This window comes from Dipodomys merriami, unplaced genomic scaffold (genome assembly GCF_024711535.1).
Source record: "Dipodomys merriami isolate MVZ:Mamm:240054 unplaced genomic scaffold, mDipMer1.0.p SCAF_1, whole genome shotgun sequence".
Classification (NCBI taxonomy): Eukaryota; Metazoa; Chordata; class Mammalia; order Rodentia; family Heteromyidae; genus Dipodomys; species Dipodomys merriami.
The window spans coordinates 115,670,535-115,688,766 of NW_027202270.1; the positions used below are offsets into that span (position 1 = coordinate 115,670,535).

Genomic DNA, 18,232 nt, shown 5'->3' on the forward strand with positions numbered 1-18,232 from the left:
CACTATGGCCTGTAGTTGTTGTAACTGATGATCCTCTGAAAAGGGAAAACTGCCATGGTCATCTTTCTAGCCAGTGGCGGGACACAGATCTGCCCTCCCACAAGCTAACCATTATACACTCTTACCTCTAGTTTCTGGAATTTTTTTTTTTTTTTTGTCGGTCGTGGGGCTTGAACTCTGGGCCTGGGCGCTGTCCCTCAGCTCTTCAGCTCAAGGCGAGCGCTCTACCACTTGAGCCACAGCGCCACTTCCGGTTTTCTGGTGGTTTATTGGAGATAGGAGTCTCACGGTCTTTCCTGCCTGGGCTGGCTTTGAACCGCGATCCTCAGATCTCAGCCTCCTGAGTAGCTAGGATTACAGGCGTGAGCCACCAGTGCCGGGCTTCTAGTTTCTGGAATTTTTTCTGAGGCTTTTCTCCATAGTATGTATGTGAATTTTAGTAACAGCTCTCTGAGTAACTGGAAATACTAAACTTTACAGTTTGTTATTGCTAGATGGATCTTTTCCAGCATATTGTTTTAAAATATTAAAAAAATTTTACTTTTGAAAGTTTACTAGAAAGTTAAAAATCATATATCGGATCCTCATCATATTTCTAGTGCCCTGCATTGCCTCCTAACCTTATTCCTCTAGTCATTTATCAAATATGTATTAGTACATATGATATCCTGTAATATCCTATGTGATGGTCATGGAGAGGCACTACTCAGGACTGCCAGGAACTTGCTGTCATCCAAAGCTGCCATTGTCAATGCTGAAGCCATAGTCTTTCCCCCCAGCTGCTGCCTTCCCTTCAAGCCAATGGCGAAGCGACAGATGTATGAGTGCCAGATTTTTCTACCTGATATGGGATTCCTCCAATGGGCAATTTTGACTCCTAGTTAGTCTGGTATGACTTAATAAGGACAGCAATCTAAGCTCTTCTCAGCCTCTTTCTTGTTCCACAGGTGTCAGACTGATAATTTAGTCTGAATGATCCCCTGCCCGCTCCTAACTTTTAATTCTGATTTTACACAGGTCCTTCTCCCAATAAATCCCTTATGGTGATAGGAAGAGAAACAGGAGACCAGTATGGCATCCTAGGACATGACAATGTCTGGAAATCAAGGAGAGACAACCAGTCAAGAAATCTGGGGGCTGAGAATGTGGCTTAGTGTCCACATAAGCAGAAAAAGCCGGAAGTGGCGCTGTGGCTCAAGTGGTAGAGCGCTGGCCTTGAGCTGAAGAGCTGAGGGACAGCGCCCAGGCCCAGAGTTCAAGCCCCACGACCGGGAAAGGAAAATTCTCGGTGCAACTTCTATACACCCTCCGAGAGGAACCATTCATTCATCGTTCGGCTTAATAACCATCAACAATCCATTCACTGTTTTGTTGTTTTGGTGTGGTTCTTGGGCTGGGCCTCCAGAACTGGATGCTGTCCCTTAGATGTCTCTGCTTCTGGGCCTTTTGGTGGTTAATGGGAGATCAGAGTCTCTCAGCCTGCGCACTGGCATCCTCAGATCTCAGGCTCTGGCCTTGCTGGGATTACAATCGTGAGCCACGGAAGCACGGCTTTCCACCAAATTTATTGAAGAGTTTTTCAAATATGTCTTCTGAAGGCTCTAGCAAACTGCTTTAGTATAACTATAGTACCCACTGGCGCGGGTGTCAGTTTAAACGCCAAGCGTTTGGCGCCAAAATACAGGCGGAGCCGTATTCGGAGAGACACTTCCTCAAAGTCCCGCCCACTTTCTTCACCACGCCCCCTTTCTCACTTTTCATTGGATCGCGTGGCTCCGCTCCACCGACGGAGGCCAGAGACAGCTTTTGTGTGCTGAGCCGAACCAAACGGCGCGCTTCTCTCTCCACGCCCGCAGCCACTGAATCCAAGGCCCAGACATGCGCACTGAGTCTGCTCCCTAGGAGCATGCGCAGAGCGGCGAACGAGGCCGGAAGCGGGAGCTTGTGCGGGGAGGTGGGGCTGCCGCGCGGGCTGAGGGGTGGGCGAGCAGGCGACATGTCGCTCTCGGGGCGTCTCGTGGTTCCCCTGGTCGTCTCGGTGCTTTTGTGTTGTGGGGCTCCGCGGGCTGACGGACGGCGGAGCGACGTGCGCGTCATCACGGACGAGAACTGGACGGAGTTGCTGGAAGGCGAGTGGATGATAGAATTGTGAGTGCGGGGTGGCCGCGGTCGGCGCGGGCCGGGCTCCGCGGGGCCGGGCTCCGGGCCGTGGGCCTGCGCACCTGCGCTCGGCCTTGCCCACCTTCCCCTTGCTCAAGCCGCCACCCCCGGACCCCGCTCGTCCTGTCACGGAGCGGGCGCCCCGGCACCCCAGTCCCCACCTCCACGGGGTCCCCCCTGCTCCCCGGTGGCATCCACCTGCCAAGTCCCCGCGGGAGTGTCGAGGCGCCTCCAAGCCTCGAACTTTCCTCCTTCGTGGCCTTGAGCGTGGGGTGAGATGAGGTGGGTGGGTGGGGGTGGGTGGGGGCCCGTTACCCCCCTTGACCGTATTATATGTAATTGGTTTGTTTTGGGGTGATCTTGAAGCGGATGGGTTTGTAGACTTAAATATCCGCCAGACTCTTCAGGAGAGCCCGGGTAGCACAGCCTTTCCTCGCCTTTGGTCTCTCCCTAGGAAGTAGGTTGGGTCTGTTTGCCGAGTTAGCATTTGGGGCTAGTTGTGTATTTTTATGAAGTAGGTACTTTTATAAGAACATTGTTTGTGCCTGGCTGAAATCGGGCTACTTTTGAATGTTTTGTTTCCTCGTTTCCTCCCCGTTACTTGCTCCCTTTCTCTTTCATTCCTCATCCCGGTTTTCCTTGAGTGTGTGTCTTTTGCAATGTAGAGAATGCTTTGAATTGTGACCCGTGGGCCTTTGCAAGTGATACTGTATTAAGAGATTAATATACTAGCATAATTATGATAAGCTTTTTAAGAGCACCAGGTCATCGTTTATTATCCCCCCAAAAAAAGCATGTGTCTTGTGTGATGATCCTACTTTGTCTTTCTGCTGTGATAGGAAATAATCTGCTTTTGTTTTAGATAATAAGCTAGTGATGGTAGTGAAAATAGTGTTGATATGAGGGGAAACTAATAGAGGATATAGTAAAAAACAACAACAAAACACCAGTATTGGCTACTAACTGTGTACCGGACACTGCCAAGCTTATTACATGTCCTACAAATTCTTCCTGTGTAGTAATTTCCTCCTTTTTACAGATGAGAGAAATAGATGTCTAAATACTTAACTGACATATTCAGATATTTCTATACTTTAGGCTTATACTGTAAGCATGTAGTTATTGCGTGATATATCACACCCTTTAACAAGGCTTAGGTATTTTCTTGTATTATAGGTATAGTTGGGCAATCGTAAGTAGACATTCCCCAAGGAAGAACCCAGAGGACTGAATGAGAACTCCTGAATAGTTAAAAGCACTCCCGACCCCCCACACACTTAGAGCATATTTATGGAGGGTAAGATAGAAGAAAATGCTTATTATGCATATGGTCTGCAACTCTGAAATGAATTTACATGTTGTGTTGAAGGGGCAGGGAAGAGGAAATAAAAATCAGTGATAGTATTTTTTCCCCCCTTTGGTCATTGGGCTTGAATTTAGGGCCTGGGCACTGTCCCTGAGCTCTTTCACTCAAGGCTAGGACTCTACCACTTTCAACCACAGCTCCACTTCCATTTTCTGATTTCCACTTCCAGTTTTCTTATGGTTAATTGGAGATAGATTCTCAGGGAGCTTCCTGCCTGTCTTTGAACCGTGATCCTCAGATCTCAGCCTCCTGAGTGGCCAGGATTAGTCATGAGCCATCAGTGCCAGGCAGAGACAGCATTTTTTCAGTCATTCTTGTTACTTATATTTAGATTTTTCCCATAAAGCATGTAGTTATAAACAATATGTTAAGCACTCATGACTTAATTTAAATATAAATACAGAGAAATATTATTCATTTTAAGTTCTTTTGGTCAGAGTAAAAGCAGCATTCATGTACTAAGGGGAGTAAAACAAACAAAGTACTGGATAATCCAAATTAACATCTAACCTGAAATTGTAATCCAGAATGTTTTTCTTTTTCCTTGCCTACAGATTCTGACTTTTAAAGAAGTTTTCAAAGCATAAGAAACAACTTGAAAAGAAAGGATATCTAATCATCTGTTTTAAATTACAAATGAGGGCTGGGAAGGTGGCTCAGTGGTAGAGCGCTTGCCTTGCATGCTCAAGGCCCTGGGTTCGATTCCTCAGCACCACATAAGCAAAAAGAAAAAAGCCGGAAGTGGCACTGTGGCTCAAGTGGTAGAGCGCTAGCCTTGAGCTGAAGAGTTGAGGGACAGCGCCCAGGCTCAGAGTTCAGGCCCCACGACTGGACCCCCCCCCCAAAAAAAATTACAAATGAATTATTTCAGAAGAATCTATTTCTGATTAGTTTTATTAGAGAGATGTTTTCATTGTTATTCAACTTACTGTTAAGGAATTTGGCTTGAAATACAAACTTGTCTTCTTTTATATATGCTATGCAAATTATAAGAGAATACAAAATAAAGTGGAAAAATCCAAATTAGAAATTAGGACCTGGGAAGATAACAAATTTCAGAGACATAATTAGAATGCTAATATGGTTGGACATAGAATTTTTTAACTCAGGGTCTTAGAAACTGGTCCAAAGTTTCATTTGGGGGTTAGGTTATGAAGTAATATTGTTACATAATATATGAAGTAATATTGTTACATTTGCCAGGTGCTGGTGGCTCATGCCTGCAATCTTAGCTACACAGGAGGCTGAGATCTGAGGATTGTGGCTCAAAGCTAGCACAGGGAGGAAAGTCTGTGAGACTTTTATCTCCAATTAACCACCACAGAACCAGAAGTGGTGTTGTGGCTCAAGTGGTAGAGTGCTAGCCTTGAGCTAAAGAGCTGAGGGACAGTGCCAGGCCCAGAGTTCAGGCCCCATGACAAACAAAAAAATTGTACATTTTTAGCTGTTCTATATATGAGTAGACCTTCATCATAGGTCAACTTTCTCTTGTCATTCTTTCCCAGAAGTATGATAGCTTTAAGTTGAAGATTGTGTTTTCTTAATTATCAAAACCCATGGCACCTTATGTTTTTTGAGTACTTTGCATTTGTGATGGAAGTAGAAAAATAAAACTAACAGCCAGTGCTGATGGCTTAATGCTTATCAGCCTAGCTACTCAGCAGGCTGAAATATGAGGATTGTGATTTAGCACCAGTTCTGTAGGCAAACCATGGAGACTCTTACCTTCCAATTGACCAGCAAAAACCAAAACTAGAGATGTGACTAAAGATAGAGGTCCAGCCATTAATAGAAAGAACTCACTGAGAGTGCAGGGCCCTAAGTTCAAGCCCTCAAAGTATTAGAACACACATACAAAATAAAAAATAAAGTAGGTGATTTCTAAAAGAGCCTTGAGTTTCTTGGTTTCTGTATCTTAATAGAAAAATCCAAAGGTTTTGAAAGATCTGTTGTTTTTTTTGGGTCTGGTCGTGGGGCCTGAACTCTGGGCCTGGGCGCTGTCCCTCAGCTCTTCAGCTCAAGCTAGCACTCTACCACTTGAGCCACAGCACCACTTCCGGCTTTTTATTCTTTTTGCTTATGTGGTGCTGAGGAATCGAACCCATGGCCTCAGGCATGCAAGGCAAGTGCTCTATCACTGAGCCACCTTCCCAGTCCTGAAAGATTTGTTTTTCATGTGGAAAACCTTATATCTTAAATTTTCTCTAAGCTACTTTTTTTAGTTAGCATTATTATCTTGATATCCAGATTGTTAAACTATACTTATAACTTTCTTTCATCTACATAAAATTAACTGCCGTTATTTTCAATACATTTAAGTAAAAAGTTCTCCATACATTGTTTACAATATTCTCGTACTACTTTATATTTTATCCTAAGTTACATGAACATTAGAGTATTTAACTTTTTTTAAAATAACTATATTTCTTAGTTATGCTCCGTGGTGTCCTGCTTGTCAAAATCTTCAACCAGAATGGGAAAGTTTTGCTGAATGGGGAGAAGATCTTGAGGTTAATGTTGGAAAAGTAGATGTCACAGAACAAACAGGTACTGTAAATCTGGTTGATTCTGCTTTCTTGCCAGTTCTCTTTGTATTTTTTTCCACAGTGCATACACTTACATTATGTTTTGTAAACATAATAGTCTGTAGCTATTTAAGGTTATAATGCAATTAGATAAGCCCACTTGACCTGTCAAATTGCTGATGGACACCCAGAGTGCATTGCCTGCTAAAGGCAAATTCTTTAGTAATGTATACTGCTCTTTTCTTGTATGTGTTGCTCTAAGGGACTGTGGAAATATTACCCTACCCCCATTCTTGCCCATGTAATTTTTTTTTGTGTGTGTTCCTGGCTCCAGACTAACTTGTAAGATACTTTTGAGAAGTCCTAGAACACTGTGGTTCAAGTGGACTTTCACTAACGCATCATTTCTGTCTACACATTTTCAGAATAAGGTATATGTGGTTGAGTTACCTTGTAGAGTCAGCATCACATTCTATAATGAGGAGATCTGAATCTTCGACTATGAATATCAGATTTAATATCTATGATTTGAAGATGTTTAAGGCTCTTTTTCAAAAAAAGGTTAACTTTATTGTCTAGGTGATATACAAGATGGTTATAGTTACATCCATAAGATAGTGAGTACATTTCTTGTAGAACTTGTTACCCCCTCATTTTTCTCTCACTTTTCCTCTGCCCCCCCCCCCCCCCGCAAGTTGCACAGTTCATTTCCAACATATTGTCTTGTGAGTATTGCTGTTGGCTTAGTTTACCCTTTGTCATTTGTCTCACCATTTTGTTGTTCACCTTCCCTAATTCAGATAAACATTTATACAGTACCCAGGGCACCAAAATCAAATATAGTGACAACAGGGGATAAACCTTTGGGAAAAAAACAAAAGAAAAAACAAATCACAGAGTACATTAAAAACAACAACAATAAAGAAAAACCTCTTGTTTCTATGTCTTGGAGTTCATTTCACTTAGCATCATCTTTTTTTTTTTTTTGATATATATTTTTTATTGTAAAAATACACAAGAGGAGTTACAGTTACATGAATAAGGTAATGAGTACATTTCCTATCGAGCATTGTTACCTCCTCCTTTGCTTTTCCCTTACCATCACTTCCCTCCCAGCCTCCCCAACCCCCGAGTTGTTAAGTTCCTTTTCAACATAGTGTCTTGTATATCTCATTGTTAAAATGGGTCAACCTGTATCCTTATTTCAGCATTTTCTTATTTCCCTTCCCCTTCCCAAGTTAGAAAAATGTATATACAAGATTCAGGAATCAAATGCAGTGAAAACAGGGGTTATACCATGGGGGAAGAACATACAAAAGTAACAAAAAAATCACATGGTACATTATAAGCACATTAAAAACAACAGCAACAAAGATAAATCCTCTTGTGTCCTTATCTTGGGGTTCATTTCACTTAACATCATCTTATATGGTCATATGTACATAGCTTTTGTCCTTTTCTGCTTGTCCTAGACATATACTAGTTATTGCAAATAAGGGAAACCATGGGACCTATGTTTCTTTGGGCCTGGCTTACTTCACTTAATATAATTTTTTCCAAAGTCTTTCCATTTCCTAACAAATGGGGCGGTGTTATTCTTTCTGTTGGAGGCATAGAATTCCATTGTATGTATGTATGTATGTATGTATAGATAGATAGATAGATAGATAGATAGATAGATAGATAGATAGATGTGTGCATATATATATATATATATATATATATATATATATATATATATATACACACACCACATTTTCTTGATCCATTCATCTACTGAGGAGCATCTGTGTTGGTTCCATATCTTAGCTATGGTAAACAATGCTGTGATAAACATAGTTGTGCTGGTAGCTTGAGTATGGCCTTGTTTGTGATTGTTTGGGTAAATGCCCAAAAGTGGGATTGCTGGGTCATAGGGGAGCTCTATGTGTAGTCTTTTGAGGAACCTCCATACTGCTTTCCAAAGTGGTTGAACAAGTTTACATTCCCACCAACAATACAGTAGGATTCCCTTTTGGCCACATCCCCTTCAATGTCTGTTGTTAATAGATTTCTTGATTCTAGCCATTCTAACTGGGGTGAGGTGGAATCTCAAAGTTGTCTTGATTTGTATTCTTTTTTTTTTTTTTTTAGCAAGATCTTATATGGTCTTAATTATAAAAATGTTAGGATTGTTGAGTCAATTAAACTCTTGATGTGGTCCCTTGCTTAAGTGGTAGATTTTGCCTTTAAGGCTATTTCTTTCTCAGACCAGTCAGTTTTGTTCTTGGTTGTAGTTAACCTTGGTTCCTCACTGCCTTGTCCCAAATGGTAATAATAACTACTATTTATTAAACACTTACCTCTTGCAACATTTGCAGTTATTTAATTTAATCCTTAACTTTGTGAGCTATCTCCATTTTGCTGAGGTTCCAAGAAATTAATCCTCTGTCATCAGTGCCACACAGTAATATAATTAATCAAGTGCTTATATGTATCTAAAGATGTCTTCAATAGTTTAGTTGCACAAACTTAGTAATTAATATATATGTGGTGGTATGTTTTTTAAAGTTGCTTTAAGTGTATAGTTTGTATTTTCACTGTTATAAGGTCCAACTCTTTTAGCTATTTTCATGTTCTAGTTAGCATTTTAATAATTCAAAAATCAACTTTTAAGTAGTCAATGATTGATCCATATAAAATCTGCTGTGTATTCATTTGTAGGACTGAGTGGACGATTTATCATAACTGCACTTCCCAGTATTTATCAGTAAGTATTTGAAGATTCAGTTATGGGAAAGGATACAGCACAATACAATTGGAATAGCAAGTCATGTTGAAGAGCTCAAGTAATTTTAGTAATAGTCTTAGAAAGCTTGTTTCGCTCTCAGTGGTTGGTACCTTTTTTTTTTTTTGTCGGTCGTGTGGCCTGAACTCTGGGTCTGGGCGCCATCCCTGAGCTCTTCAGCTCAAGGTTAGCGTTCTACCACTTGAGGCACAGTGCCACTTCCGGCGTTTTCTGCTTATGTGGTGCTGAGGAATCAAACCCAGGGCCTCATGCATGCAAGGCAAGCATTCTTACCACTGAGCCACCTTCCCAGCCCGGTGGGTACCTTTTCAGGGGTGAGTAATGCCCAGGTCAGAGGGTATACGAAACCTGCATGATGGGGCAAACGTGTGTTTCGCAAACATATATTTTTTGTCAGTTGCCTTCTCTGTTAGAGATATGCAGTGGTTTGGAAGTTGATACTCATGTGAAATGGTGTGATCCCATTACGTATAGTTCAGTCTGTGAGCCCAGGGTGGTAGTGAGTCCAGTAGTACTGAGTGAAGAGGAGAAAAAACTTTGAACTGGTGCAGTTCCTGGAGAACATGGGGTTTAAGTAAAGTCTTAGAAGTAGATAATTCAGGAGTTTAGGGTAAGCATTCCATTCTGAGAACAGGTTCATCATAAACAGTAGAAATGCAGTAGGTGCTTCCAAAAAGTGGTTAAGAAGGTGCTGTTGTATTTGGGACTAGTGGAGATTCAGTTGTGAAGTTAGAATGAACAAGATTATATGGTAATACCGATAGCATCAACACTCATTTAATTGGTCTTAATCTTCTACACTGGAGATAGGAACTCTCAAATCTTTCTTCCTCTTCTGTACCTTAACCTAAGTAGCTGGTTGGCTTAATACCAGAAAGCCCTTCTCATTTAAAGTTATAAGACCAAGTCAGCTTTTGGTTACATCTATATCTTGCTTTCCTGTGTGTGTGTGTGTGTGTGTGTGTGTGTGTGTGTTTGTGTGTGTGTTTGTGTGTGTGTGTGTGTGTGTGTGTGTGTGTGTGTTGAGGCTTGAGGTACTGGGTACTATCCCTGAGTTTCGTGTGTGTGTGTGTGTGTGTGTGTGTGTGTGTGTGTGTGTGTGTGAGTGTGCTGGGGCTTGAGGTACTGGGTACTATTCCTGAGTTTCGTGTGTGTGTGTGTGTGTGTGTGTGTGTGTGTGTGTGTGTGTGTGTGTGTGTGTGCTGGGGCTTGAGGTACTGGGTACTATCCCTGAGTTTCGTGTGTGTGTGTGTGTGTGTGTGTGTGTGTGTGTGTGTTGAGGCTTGAGGTACTGTGTGTGTGTGTTGAGGCTTGAGGTACTGTGTGTGTGTGTGTGTGTTTGTGTGTTTGTGTTGAGGCTTGAGGTATTGTGTGTGTGTGTGTGTGTGTGTGTGTGTGTGTGTTGAGGCTTGAGGTACTGAGTACTATCCCTGAGCTTTAGCACTCTTGTCACGTGAGCCACAGCTCCACTTCCACTTTTTTTTTTTTTTTGGGGGGGGGTGGTTAAGTAGAGATAAGAGTCATGGACTTTCTTGCCTAGGCTGGCTTCAAATTGTGCTCCTCAGATCTCAGCCTCCTGAGTAGCTAGGATTGCAGTGTGAGCCACTGGTACCTGGATTTTTGTTTGTTTGTTTGTTTTTTAAGTAGTGTTTTGGTTTAATAAACTCAGGGTCTTGAGACTGCCACACACATACTTGCCCTACTTCCAGCCCTTTTCCACTTTTTAAATTCATTTTCTGGTTCTAAGTTTTTAAATTTCTGTCTTTTGTTTACTTAAGGTTCTTCTCCCTTTCACTCAGTCCTTTTCCCTATATATCCCTTTTGTGGTTAGATTCAGTCTTCCTATTTCATTGCTTAATGCCTCTGAACTTGTCTGTAGCTTCTTGCCCTTTCTATTTTCAAGTCTTTTTTTTTTTTTGTCAGTTGTGGGGCTTGAACTCTGGGCCTGGGCACTGTCTCTCAGCTCTTTAGTTCCAGGCTAGCACTCTGCCAACTTGAGCCACAGCACCATTTCTGGTTTTCTGGTGGTTTATTGGAGATAAGAGTCTTACAGACTTTCCTGCCCGGGCTGGCTTTGAACTGTGATCCTCAGATCCCAGCCTCCTGAGTAGCTAGAAGTATAGGCATAAGCCATCTGCACCCAGCTCAAGTCTTTTTTTAAATCTTGCCTTTTTTCTTAAAATTTCTCCCATTTGAAATCTTAGTCATCCATCAGTGAACAGCTCAACACTCCTCAATTTTTTTTTTTTTTTTTTGGCCAGTCCTAGGGCTTGAACTCTGGGCCTGGGCACTGTTCTTGGACTCTTTTGCTCAAGGCTAGTGTTCTACCACTTGAGCCACAGTGCACACCACTTCTGACTTTTTCTGTGATTAATTGGAGATAAGAGTCTTACGGACTTTCCTGCCCAGGCTGGCTTCGAACTGTGATCCTCAGATCTTAGCCTCCACAGTAGCTAGGATAATAGGTGTGAGCCACCAGCCTGGCTAAATGTTTGGTTTTGAATAGAGGTTTCCTTGTGTTTTTCTAAATGGATACAGGATCTCCTACTCAGCTATACAGAGTAGGGAGGTGTTGACTTTGTATGCTTGCAGATGTAGGAGCTAACAAGCATTTGTAACTGTGACAGAACTCATACACTGAAAAAGGAAAGGAGGCAATGGATGGAGGAAAGAATGCAGAGTTGATTGACTAGATAGACTGAAATCTGTGGGAGGGAAACATGGTACCAGGTGGCTGGCAGTTTAAAGTAGGATAGCTGAGATGATGGGATTATAACTGTAAGTACCAGAAAAGTACTTTAAAAGTTTAACTTTCAGCTTAAAAGTGGTTCATAATTGTCAGGAACTATAGCTTTTCAAATAGTAATACCATTAGTATGCTATTACACTAAGGTTTGAGAGATTTACTATATCGGTTTAATTATTGAAGGGATAGCAGTACAATCAGGCTTTTGATTGTTTATACTTTGGGTCAAGATGGTAGCAGTACATAACATATTCTTGGGCTTTAAAATGAGGTGAAGAAATAGCAAACATGTTAACATTTCATTCTGATCTTCTATAGTTGTAAAGATGGTGAATTTAGGCGCTATCAGGGTCCAAGAACTAAGAAGGACTTCATAAACTTTATAAGTGAGAAGGAGTGGAAGAATATTGAACCTGTTTCTTCATGGTTTGGTCCAGGTTCTGTTCTGTAAGTATGATGTATTTTTTTAAAAAATTTACTTCAGAATTAATTAAAACAGGTAATCATATCTCATGTTAATAAAGTATGGGTTCTAAGTTGTTTCTGGGTCTCTTTAATACTAAGGCTTTTATACTTTTATGTTTGTTAAGCTAGGATGCAGCAGTCTATAAAATCCCTTTTAAGGAATTAGGGACATTATGAACTTAATTTTCTAGACACTGAACAAAGTAGTGGGTAATACTTTTATTGAGTCTAAAAATTTCCCTGTCCATACTATCTTTAGACTTCAGTTCTTTTTTTTTTTTTTTTTTTTTTTTTTTTTGCCGGTCATGGGGCCTGAACTCTGGGTCTGGGTGCTGTCCCTCAGCTCTTCAGCTCAAGGCTAGTGCTCTACCACTGGAGCCACAGTGCCACTTCCGGCTTTTTCTGTTTATGTGGTGCTGAGGAATCGAACCCAGGGCCTCATGCTTGCAAGGCATGCACTCTACCACTGAGCCACCTTCCCAGCCCTAGACTTCAGTTCTTAAGTAGAATGATTGAGTTATGTTTGGTTAGTTATTCCACCTGTTTGATTACTTATATTAATAGTCTGTCTGAACAGTGACTAATGGCATGATTGAACACTAAGCCTACAGATAGGTTAGGATTGGGAATGGCCAGCATGTTTCCTGCTACTCAGTTGGCATATAAGACCTACCTGGTTGAGAGTTAAGGGACTGTTGAATTTTGCTGAGGTCTCATCCTGGTGTAACTTAATTATTCCTACTCCTCACTATACTTGGCCCTTGAAAGATGGAGAGCATATAAATATAAAGTAAAAACAAAAAAAGTTTTGGATTCTAGGAGTGTGGGAAAAATTATCCCTATGTGGTATTTTAAAGTAAAAATATAAGTATCTTGTCTATTTGTGACTGACAAAGCCTGTGCTGTCAAAACTCACCCACTAAGCCTCCCATGTCCAATTACAGAACTTCATATTCCTTACATAGTTTAATTAGTACATTCACACTGAGGTTACACACTGGTCCACATTTTAGTTTCTTATTACTATTCTCACTTGACTTTTAAAAAACAGAAGCATCATGATTAAAGTACTTTTCTGTGTTGGACTTAAAAAACAACATATTTTTGTTCTTTAAAATATAATAAGTGAATCTTAACATTTCCTCAGAGCAGAAGCTTAATCCTTTCATAATAGGTAAACTAAATAAGGAGCACTCCAGTGTCAGCTCAGCAGAGTCACCCACTGTGATTGGCAATTGGCTCTTACATAGAAAAACCTACTGGTAATACTACTTATACTTGGTAGAGGAGAAATGGTTAGAAACTCCAAAACTTATTCACTATATAAGTGAAAATTAATCTTTTCACAACCAAGTGCAGGTATAGTTTACATGAGCATTTAAAAAAACTTATTTTTACTTATGTAGTGACTTAGCATTTATTTCTACAATCATTTGTGTATCACTGAAAGATAATAAACTAATACTATTGAAAATTACAATTTACTTTAACATTTGTTTTGTGATGGGCTGGGAAGGTGGCTCAGTGGTAGAACACTTGCCTTACATGCCTGAGGCCCTGGGTTCGATTCCTCAGCACCACATAAGCAAAAAGAAAAAAGCCGGAAGTGGTGCTGTGGCTCAAGTGGGAGAGTGCTTGCTTTGAGCTGAAGAGCTGAGGGACAGCGCCCAGGCTCAGAGTTCAGACCCCACGACTGGACCCCCCCCCAAAAAAAATTTTTTTTTTTTTTTTTTTTGCCAGTATTAGGAATTGAGTTCAGGCCCTTGCCTCTCTTTTTTGTCACAGCTGGAACTCTTAACACTTTTTTTTTTTTTGTCACAGCTGGCATTCCAGTTTTTTGGCTGCTTCATTGGCTATAAGAGTCTTAATGATTTGTCTGCCCTGGCTCTGGCTTTAATTCCTTATTCTCAGGCTTCAGCCTCTGGAGTATCCAGGATTATAGGTGTGAGCCATCAATGCCCAACCCAATAGAAAAAAGAGAGGGGATGCTAAAGACCAAACCTAAGGCTTTTAATATACTAAATATATTAGATAAGTGCTCTGCCTTAGCTCAAAAGGTAATTTCCCTTTTTTTTTTTTGGTGCTAGTCCGGGGGCTGAGAGCTGTTCCTGAACTTTTTCTGTTCAAGGCCAGGACTCTACCTACCACTTGAGCCACAGCTCCACCCACTTCTAGCTTTTTGGTAATTAATTGGAGATAAGAGTCTTTAGGACTTTCCTGCCTGGGCTGGATTTGAACCTCTATCCTCAGATCTCAGCCTCCTGAGTAGTTAGGATTACAGGCATGAGCCACTGGCACTCATCTTCAACTTGAGCCACAGTTCTGCTTCTGGCTATTTTTTGGCAGTTTATTGGAGATAGGAATCTCACAGACTTTCCTACATGGGCTGCTTTTGAATTATGATCATCAGATATCATCCTCCTAAGTAGTTTGGCTACAGATATGAGCCACTGGCACCCCAGGAGTTAATTCTTTTTTTTTTTTTTGTCCATTGTGGGGCTTGAACTCTGGGCCTGGGCGCTGTCCCTCAGCTCTTCAACTTCATGCAGCACTCTACCACTTGAGCTACAGCATCACTTCCAGCTTTTTCTGTTTATGTAGTGCTGAGGAATAGAACCCAGGGCCTCATGCATGCAAGCACTCTACCATTGAGTGGCCTTCCCAGTCCCATCAGGAGATAATTCTTAATTGGGAAGGTCAACAACTTGTTCCTTAAGCTCCCTTCTTTGCTCAGTTTTTGGAGGATTTCAAGTAATATTGCTATTACCAACTGATTTCATAGAGCTTGTAGTTTGTTTCTCAGTTATTGCAAAGTCATCAGATTAAAGTTAAAAAGAATGCCAAAGCAATAGGGGGAAAGGAAAAGAAACCATCATATGTTTTATTTATGAGACCAGATGGTGGAAGCAATTCAAGAACTTAGTTTTCATGAGCAAGCCTTATTAGAGGCATGCAGTCAGTATTATATCATAGTCTTGATTAAAGCTAGCAACAAAATCTGTCATGTTGGGAAAATTATAGAGCAGGAAATAGAATACATAGATATAGACATTGGAAAATTATGTATCTTACTTAGCTTTTCAATCTCTTTTTATTTTAGGATGAGTAGTATGTCAGCACTTTTCCGGCTGTCTATGTACATCAGGGTATGGATTTAACTATTTCATCTCTTAAGCATTTTAACACTGTTAACTTTATTTTAATGAACATATTTTGAGTTTCTGTTTTCTTTTGATTTCAGACTTGCCACAACTATTTTATTGAAGACCTTGGATTACCAGTTTGGGGCTCATACACAGTTTTTGCTTTAGTGACTCTCCTTTCAGGACTATTATTAGGACTTGTAAGTACTTAATTTTAGAGTACTAGGAAGAAAAATTCAATGTAATAATATAGGTAGATTGTATCCATATATTTTTGTTGTTGTTCAGGGCCTTGGTGTTGTGCTCAAGGCTAGTGCTCTACCACCACTTGAGTCACAGCTCCACATCTGGCATTTTGGTGGTTAATTGGAAGTACAAGTTTCATGGACTTTCCTGCCTGGACTGCCTTCGAACTTCAGTTCTCAGATTTCATCCTCTTTTAGGATTATAGGCTTGAGCCCCTGGTGATTGGCTGTATCCAATGTTGTACATTTACATTTCTGTTTATTTTTGCAGTGTATGATATTTGTAGCAGATTGCCTTTGTCCTTCAAAAAGGCGCAAACCACAGCCATACTCTTCAAGTAAGTATATTTAATTTTCTTTTCCTTTATGGTGCAGGGGATTAAATGTGGGCTTTGTACATGCTAGGCCTGAGCTATATTCACAACCCTAATTTTTTTTTTAAATTTATAAGTCTCATTAAGTTGTATAAAGACAGCCACACACTTAAGCAAGTGTTTTTTTTACCATCTCTCAGCTATGGCATAAAGGAAGGGGGAGGAAATAGATACTTCACGTGAGAATGGTACCCAGTGGTTTTTGGAACATTGTTCCTTTATTTGTACAGTGTGAATAACTTTTAATATAAATAGCTTGTAGATAATAACATTGATACCATTACTTGAAAATTTCCTGTTATTCAAGGATTCATATTAAAATAACTGAGTTAAAATTTTAAAAAATTGAATGCATTCTGCTTTTGAAGGAATTCAGTAGTAAAATGGTCACTGAATACTATTTATTACGTCAGTTTTTTTTTTTTTTTTTGGGCTAGGATATTGGGAAAAGCAATTCCCGTACTTCATTAGGATTGGCCGTGCTACAAAATGAGTGTAATATAATTAGAAGCATTTGTTATTTGTCTAAAGGCTACTTCCTTGAACAGTTACTGTAAATCAGTTTCTCAACCTTGACACAATTGCCCCTTTTTTTGACCTTAATTTTACTAGTGATAGACTGTTCTTTTACTTGTTTTTTTGTCAGTCATGGAGCTTGAACTCTGGGCCTGGGTGCTGTCCCTCAGCTCTTCAGCTCAAGGCAAGCGCTCTACTGCTTGAGCTACAGTGCCACTTCCGGTTTTCTAGCGGTTTATTGGAGATAGGAGTCTCACTGTCTTTCCTGCCAGTGCTGGCTTTGAACCGCTATCCTCAGATCTCAGCCTCCTGAGTAGCTAGGATTACAGGTGTGAGCCACTGGCGCCCAGCTCGTGTTTTACATTGTTGAGTGTTCCACTAGTTGCCAGCAGTATCATTCTGCTCATATGTGACTGCTAAAGATGTCTTTAGATATTGTTAAGTGTTGGTTGGGGGATAAAACCACTCCTGATGGGAAATTACTGTTGTAAACCAGAGTATTCACATGAAATAGAGTTCAGGCCAAGTTCTATGAACCTAACATAAAGAGGGATACGAGACACACCACAAAATAGGTTATCAAAGACTGGGAGTGCTTCCTATAGTTTGTTCTTATTAATTCCTCCCACACACCCTGACTCTTGGGTTTCTGGGATTTACAGCATTCTGGGATCATTGACTGCAATAAAGCTTTTTGGTCCAGTTCCATCTCCTGTTTCTTAATAACATAGCATGGTCCAAATTTAGGTTAACTAGAAACTGGCCCAGCAAAGAGCATAGGGTTTACATGTGTGTTCTCCTAATGTTTATACATTCATTGTTTATAATTAATACCCTAATAAAATTATATAGATTAGGATGAGGAAAGAAAAGCACACTTATGAGACTAGGAAACTTATAGACAAGAATGTAAGTAACTACATTTATGGTTGTTTTCCTAGGAACCCAAACAGTCTAGTGTTGAAGTGTTAGTATATTTACAGGCTAAAAGATTAATTGCAAATTAATATGAAATCTATTTAGTGCAGAATGCTTTTCATTCACAGCATTAATGATAATTCATTAATTCTTAGTAAATAGATTCTTTAGTAAATTGATGTGTAAAAATTTGTAAAATAGATCTTCAACTAATTTTTCTTTTTATAAAATGTGTCTTATCTAGTTTGAAACATAATATCCACTTTTTTTCCTTTAATTATTTATTCCTTTTTAAAATCCAAATGGATGTTCAAAGACTTACTGGGCATATGAATCATTATGTCTTGATTTTATTAGGAAACAGATCTAATACATCAACAAAAACACATTTGTGGTTTTTTTTTTTTTTTAAGGAAAACCATTACCAGAATTTTCCCAACCTTTGAAAAAAGTAGTGGAGGAACAAGAGGCTGATGAAGAAGATGTTTCAGAAGAAGAAGTGGAAAATAAAGAAGAAACAAACAAAGACTTTGCACAGAATGCCATAAGACAACGTTCTGTGGGTTCTTCTTTGGCCACAGATAAATCCTAGTTCATTTTTATATGTAACACTTCATAGGATTTTGATGAAAGATTGATCATTTGTTTTGAAAACTGTGACTTGCTTGTATATGCGGGGCTCAGTCTAGATTGAACAGTTTTCATTCAGAAAATAAAGTGGATATAAAAGTTGGAATATGATTTAAGAATATTACATAACAGTGGATTAAACATTTAGTTTTGGAAAATCTGGTGCCAAGCAATAAGATTTGTGTATATTTATTAATTGTTTCAAATATGAGATGGAAAATTCTATTTCTGAAGACTTTCATTATTGGGACATTTAAAATTACTTTAGAGAAAAAGATTTCTCATTTGATCCAATTTTTCTCAGTTTCACTGTGTGAAAAAAAGAACATTTCCCATAAATGGGAATTCTGCCCATT

The 18,232-nt window shown here is 40.0% G+C and overlaps 1 protein-coding gene and 1 non-coding gene across 2 annotated transcripts; both read left to right on the plus strand.

The window, feature by feature from the left end:
* Window positions 1-1,921: 1,921 nt before the first annotated feature.
* Tmx1 (thioredoxin related transmembrane protein 1) lies at window positions 1,922-17,982 on the plus strand. Its single transcript, XM_070028168.1, has 8 exons — window positions 1,922-2,148; window positions 5,958-6,073; window positions 8,755-8,800; window positions 11,904-12,032; window positions 15,151-15,196; window positions 15,292-15,393; window positions 15,710-15,776; window positions 17,660-17,982. Exons 1-8 carry the CDS (start codon window positions 1,997-1,999, stop codon window positions 17,836-17,838), a joined length of 837 nt encoding a protein of 278 aa, XP_069884269.1. The 5' UTR covers window positions 1,922-1,996; the 3' UTR covers window positions 17,839-17,982.
* Window positions 6,192-6,330, plus strand: LOC138835094 (small nucleolar RNA SNORA70). The gene has a single exon (XR_011374431.1). It is a non-coding gene; the product is annotated as a small nucleolar RNA SNORA70 (small nucleolar RNA).
* Window positions 17,983-18,232: the final 250 nt, after the last annotated feature.

Coding starts and splice junctions, on each gene's coding strand:
- Tmx1 (XM_070028168.1), top strand. CDS start 1,997: ATGTCGCTCTCGGGGCGTCTCGTGGTTCCCCTGGTCGTCTCGGTGCTT. Junction 2,149..5,957: donor GGCGAGTGGATGATAGAATT/GTGAGTGCGGGG, acceptor TATATTTCTTAG/TTATGCTCCGTGGTGTCCTG. Junction 8,801..11,903: donor GCACTTCCCAGTATTTATCA/GTAAGTATTTGA, acceptor GATCTTCTATAG/TTGTAAAGATGGTGAATTTA.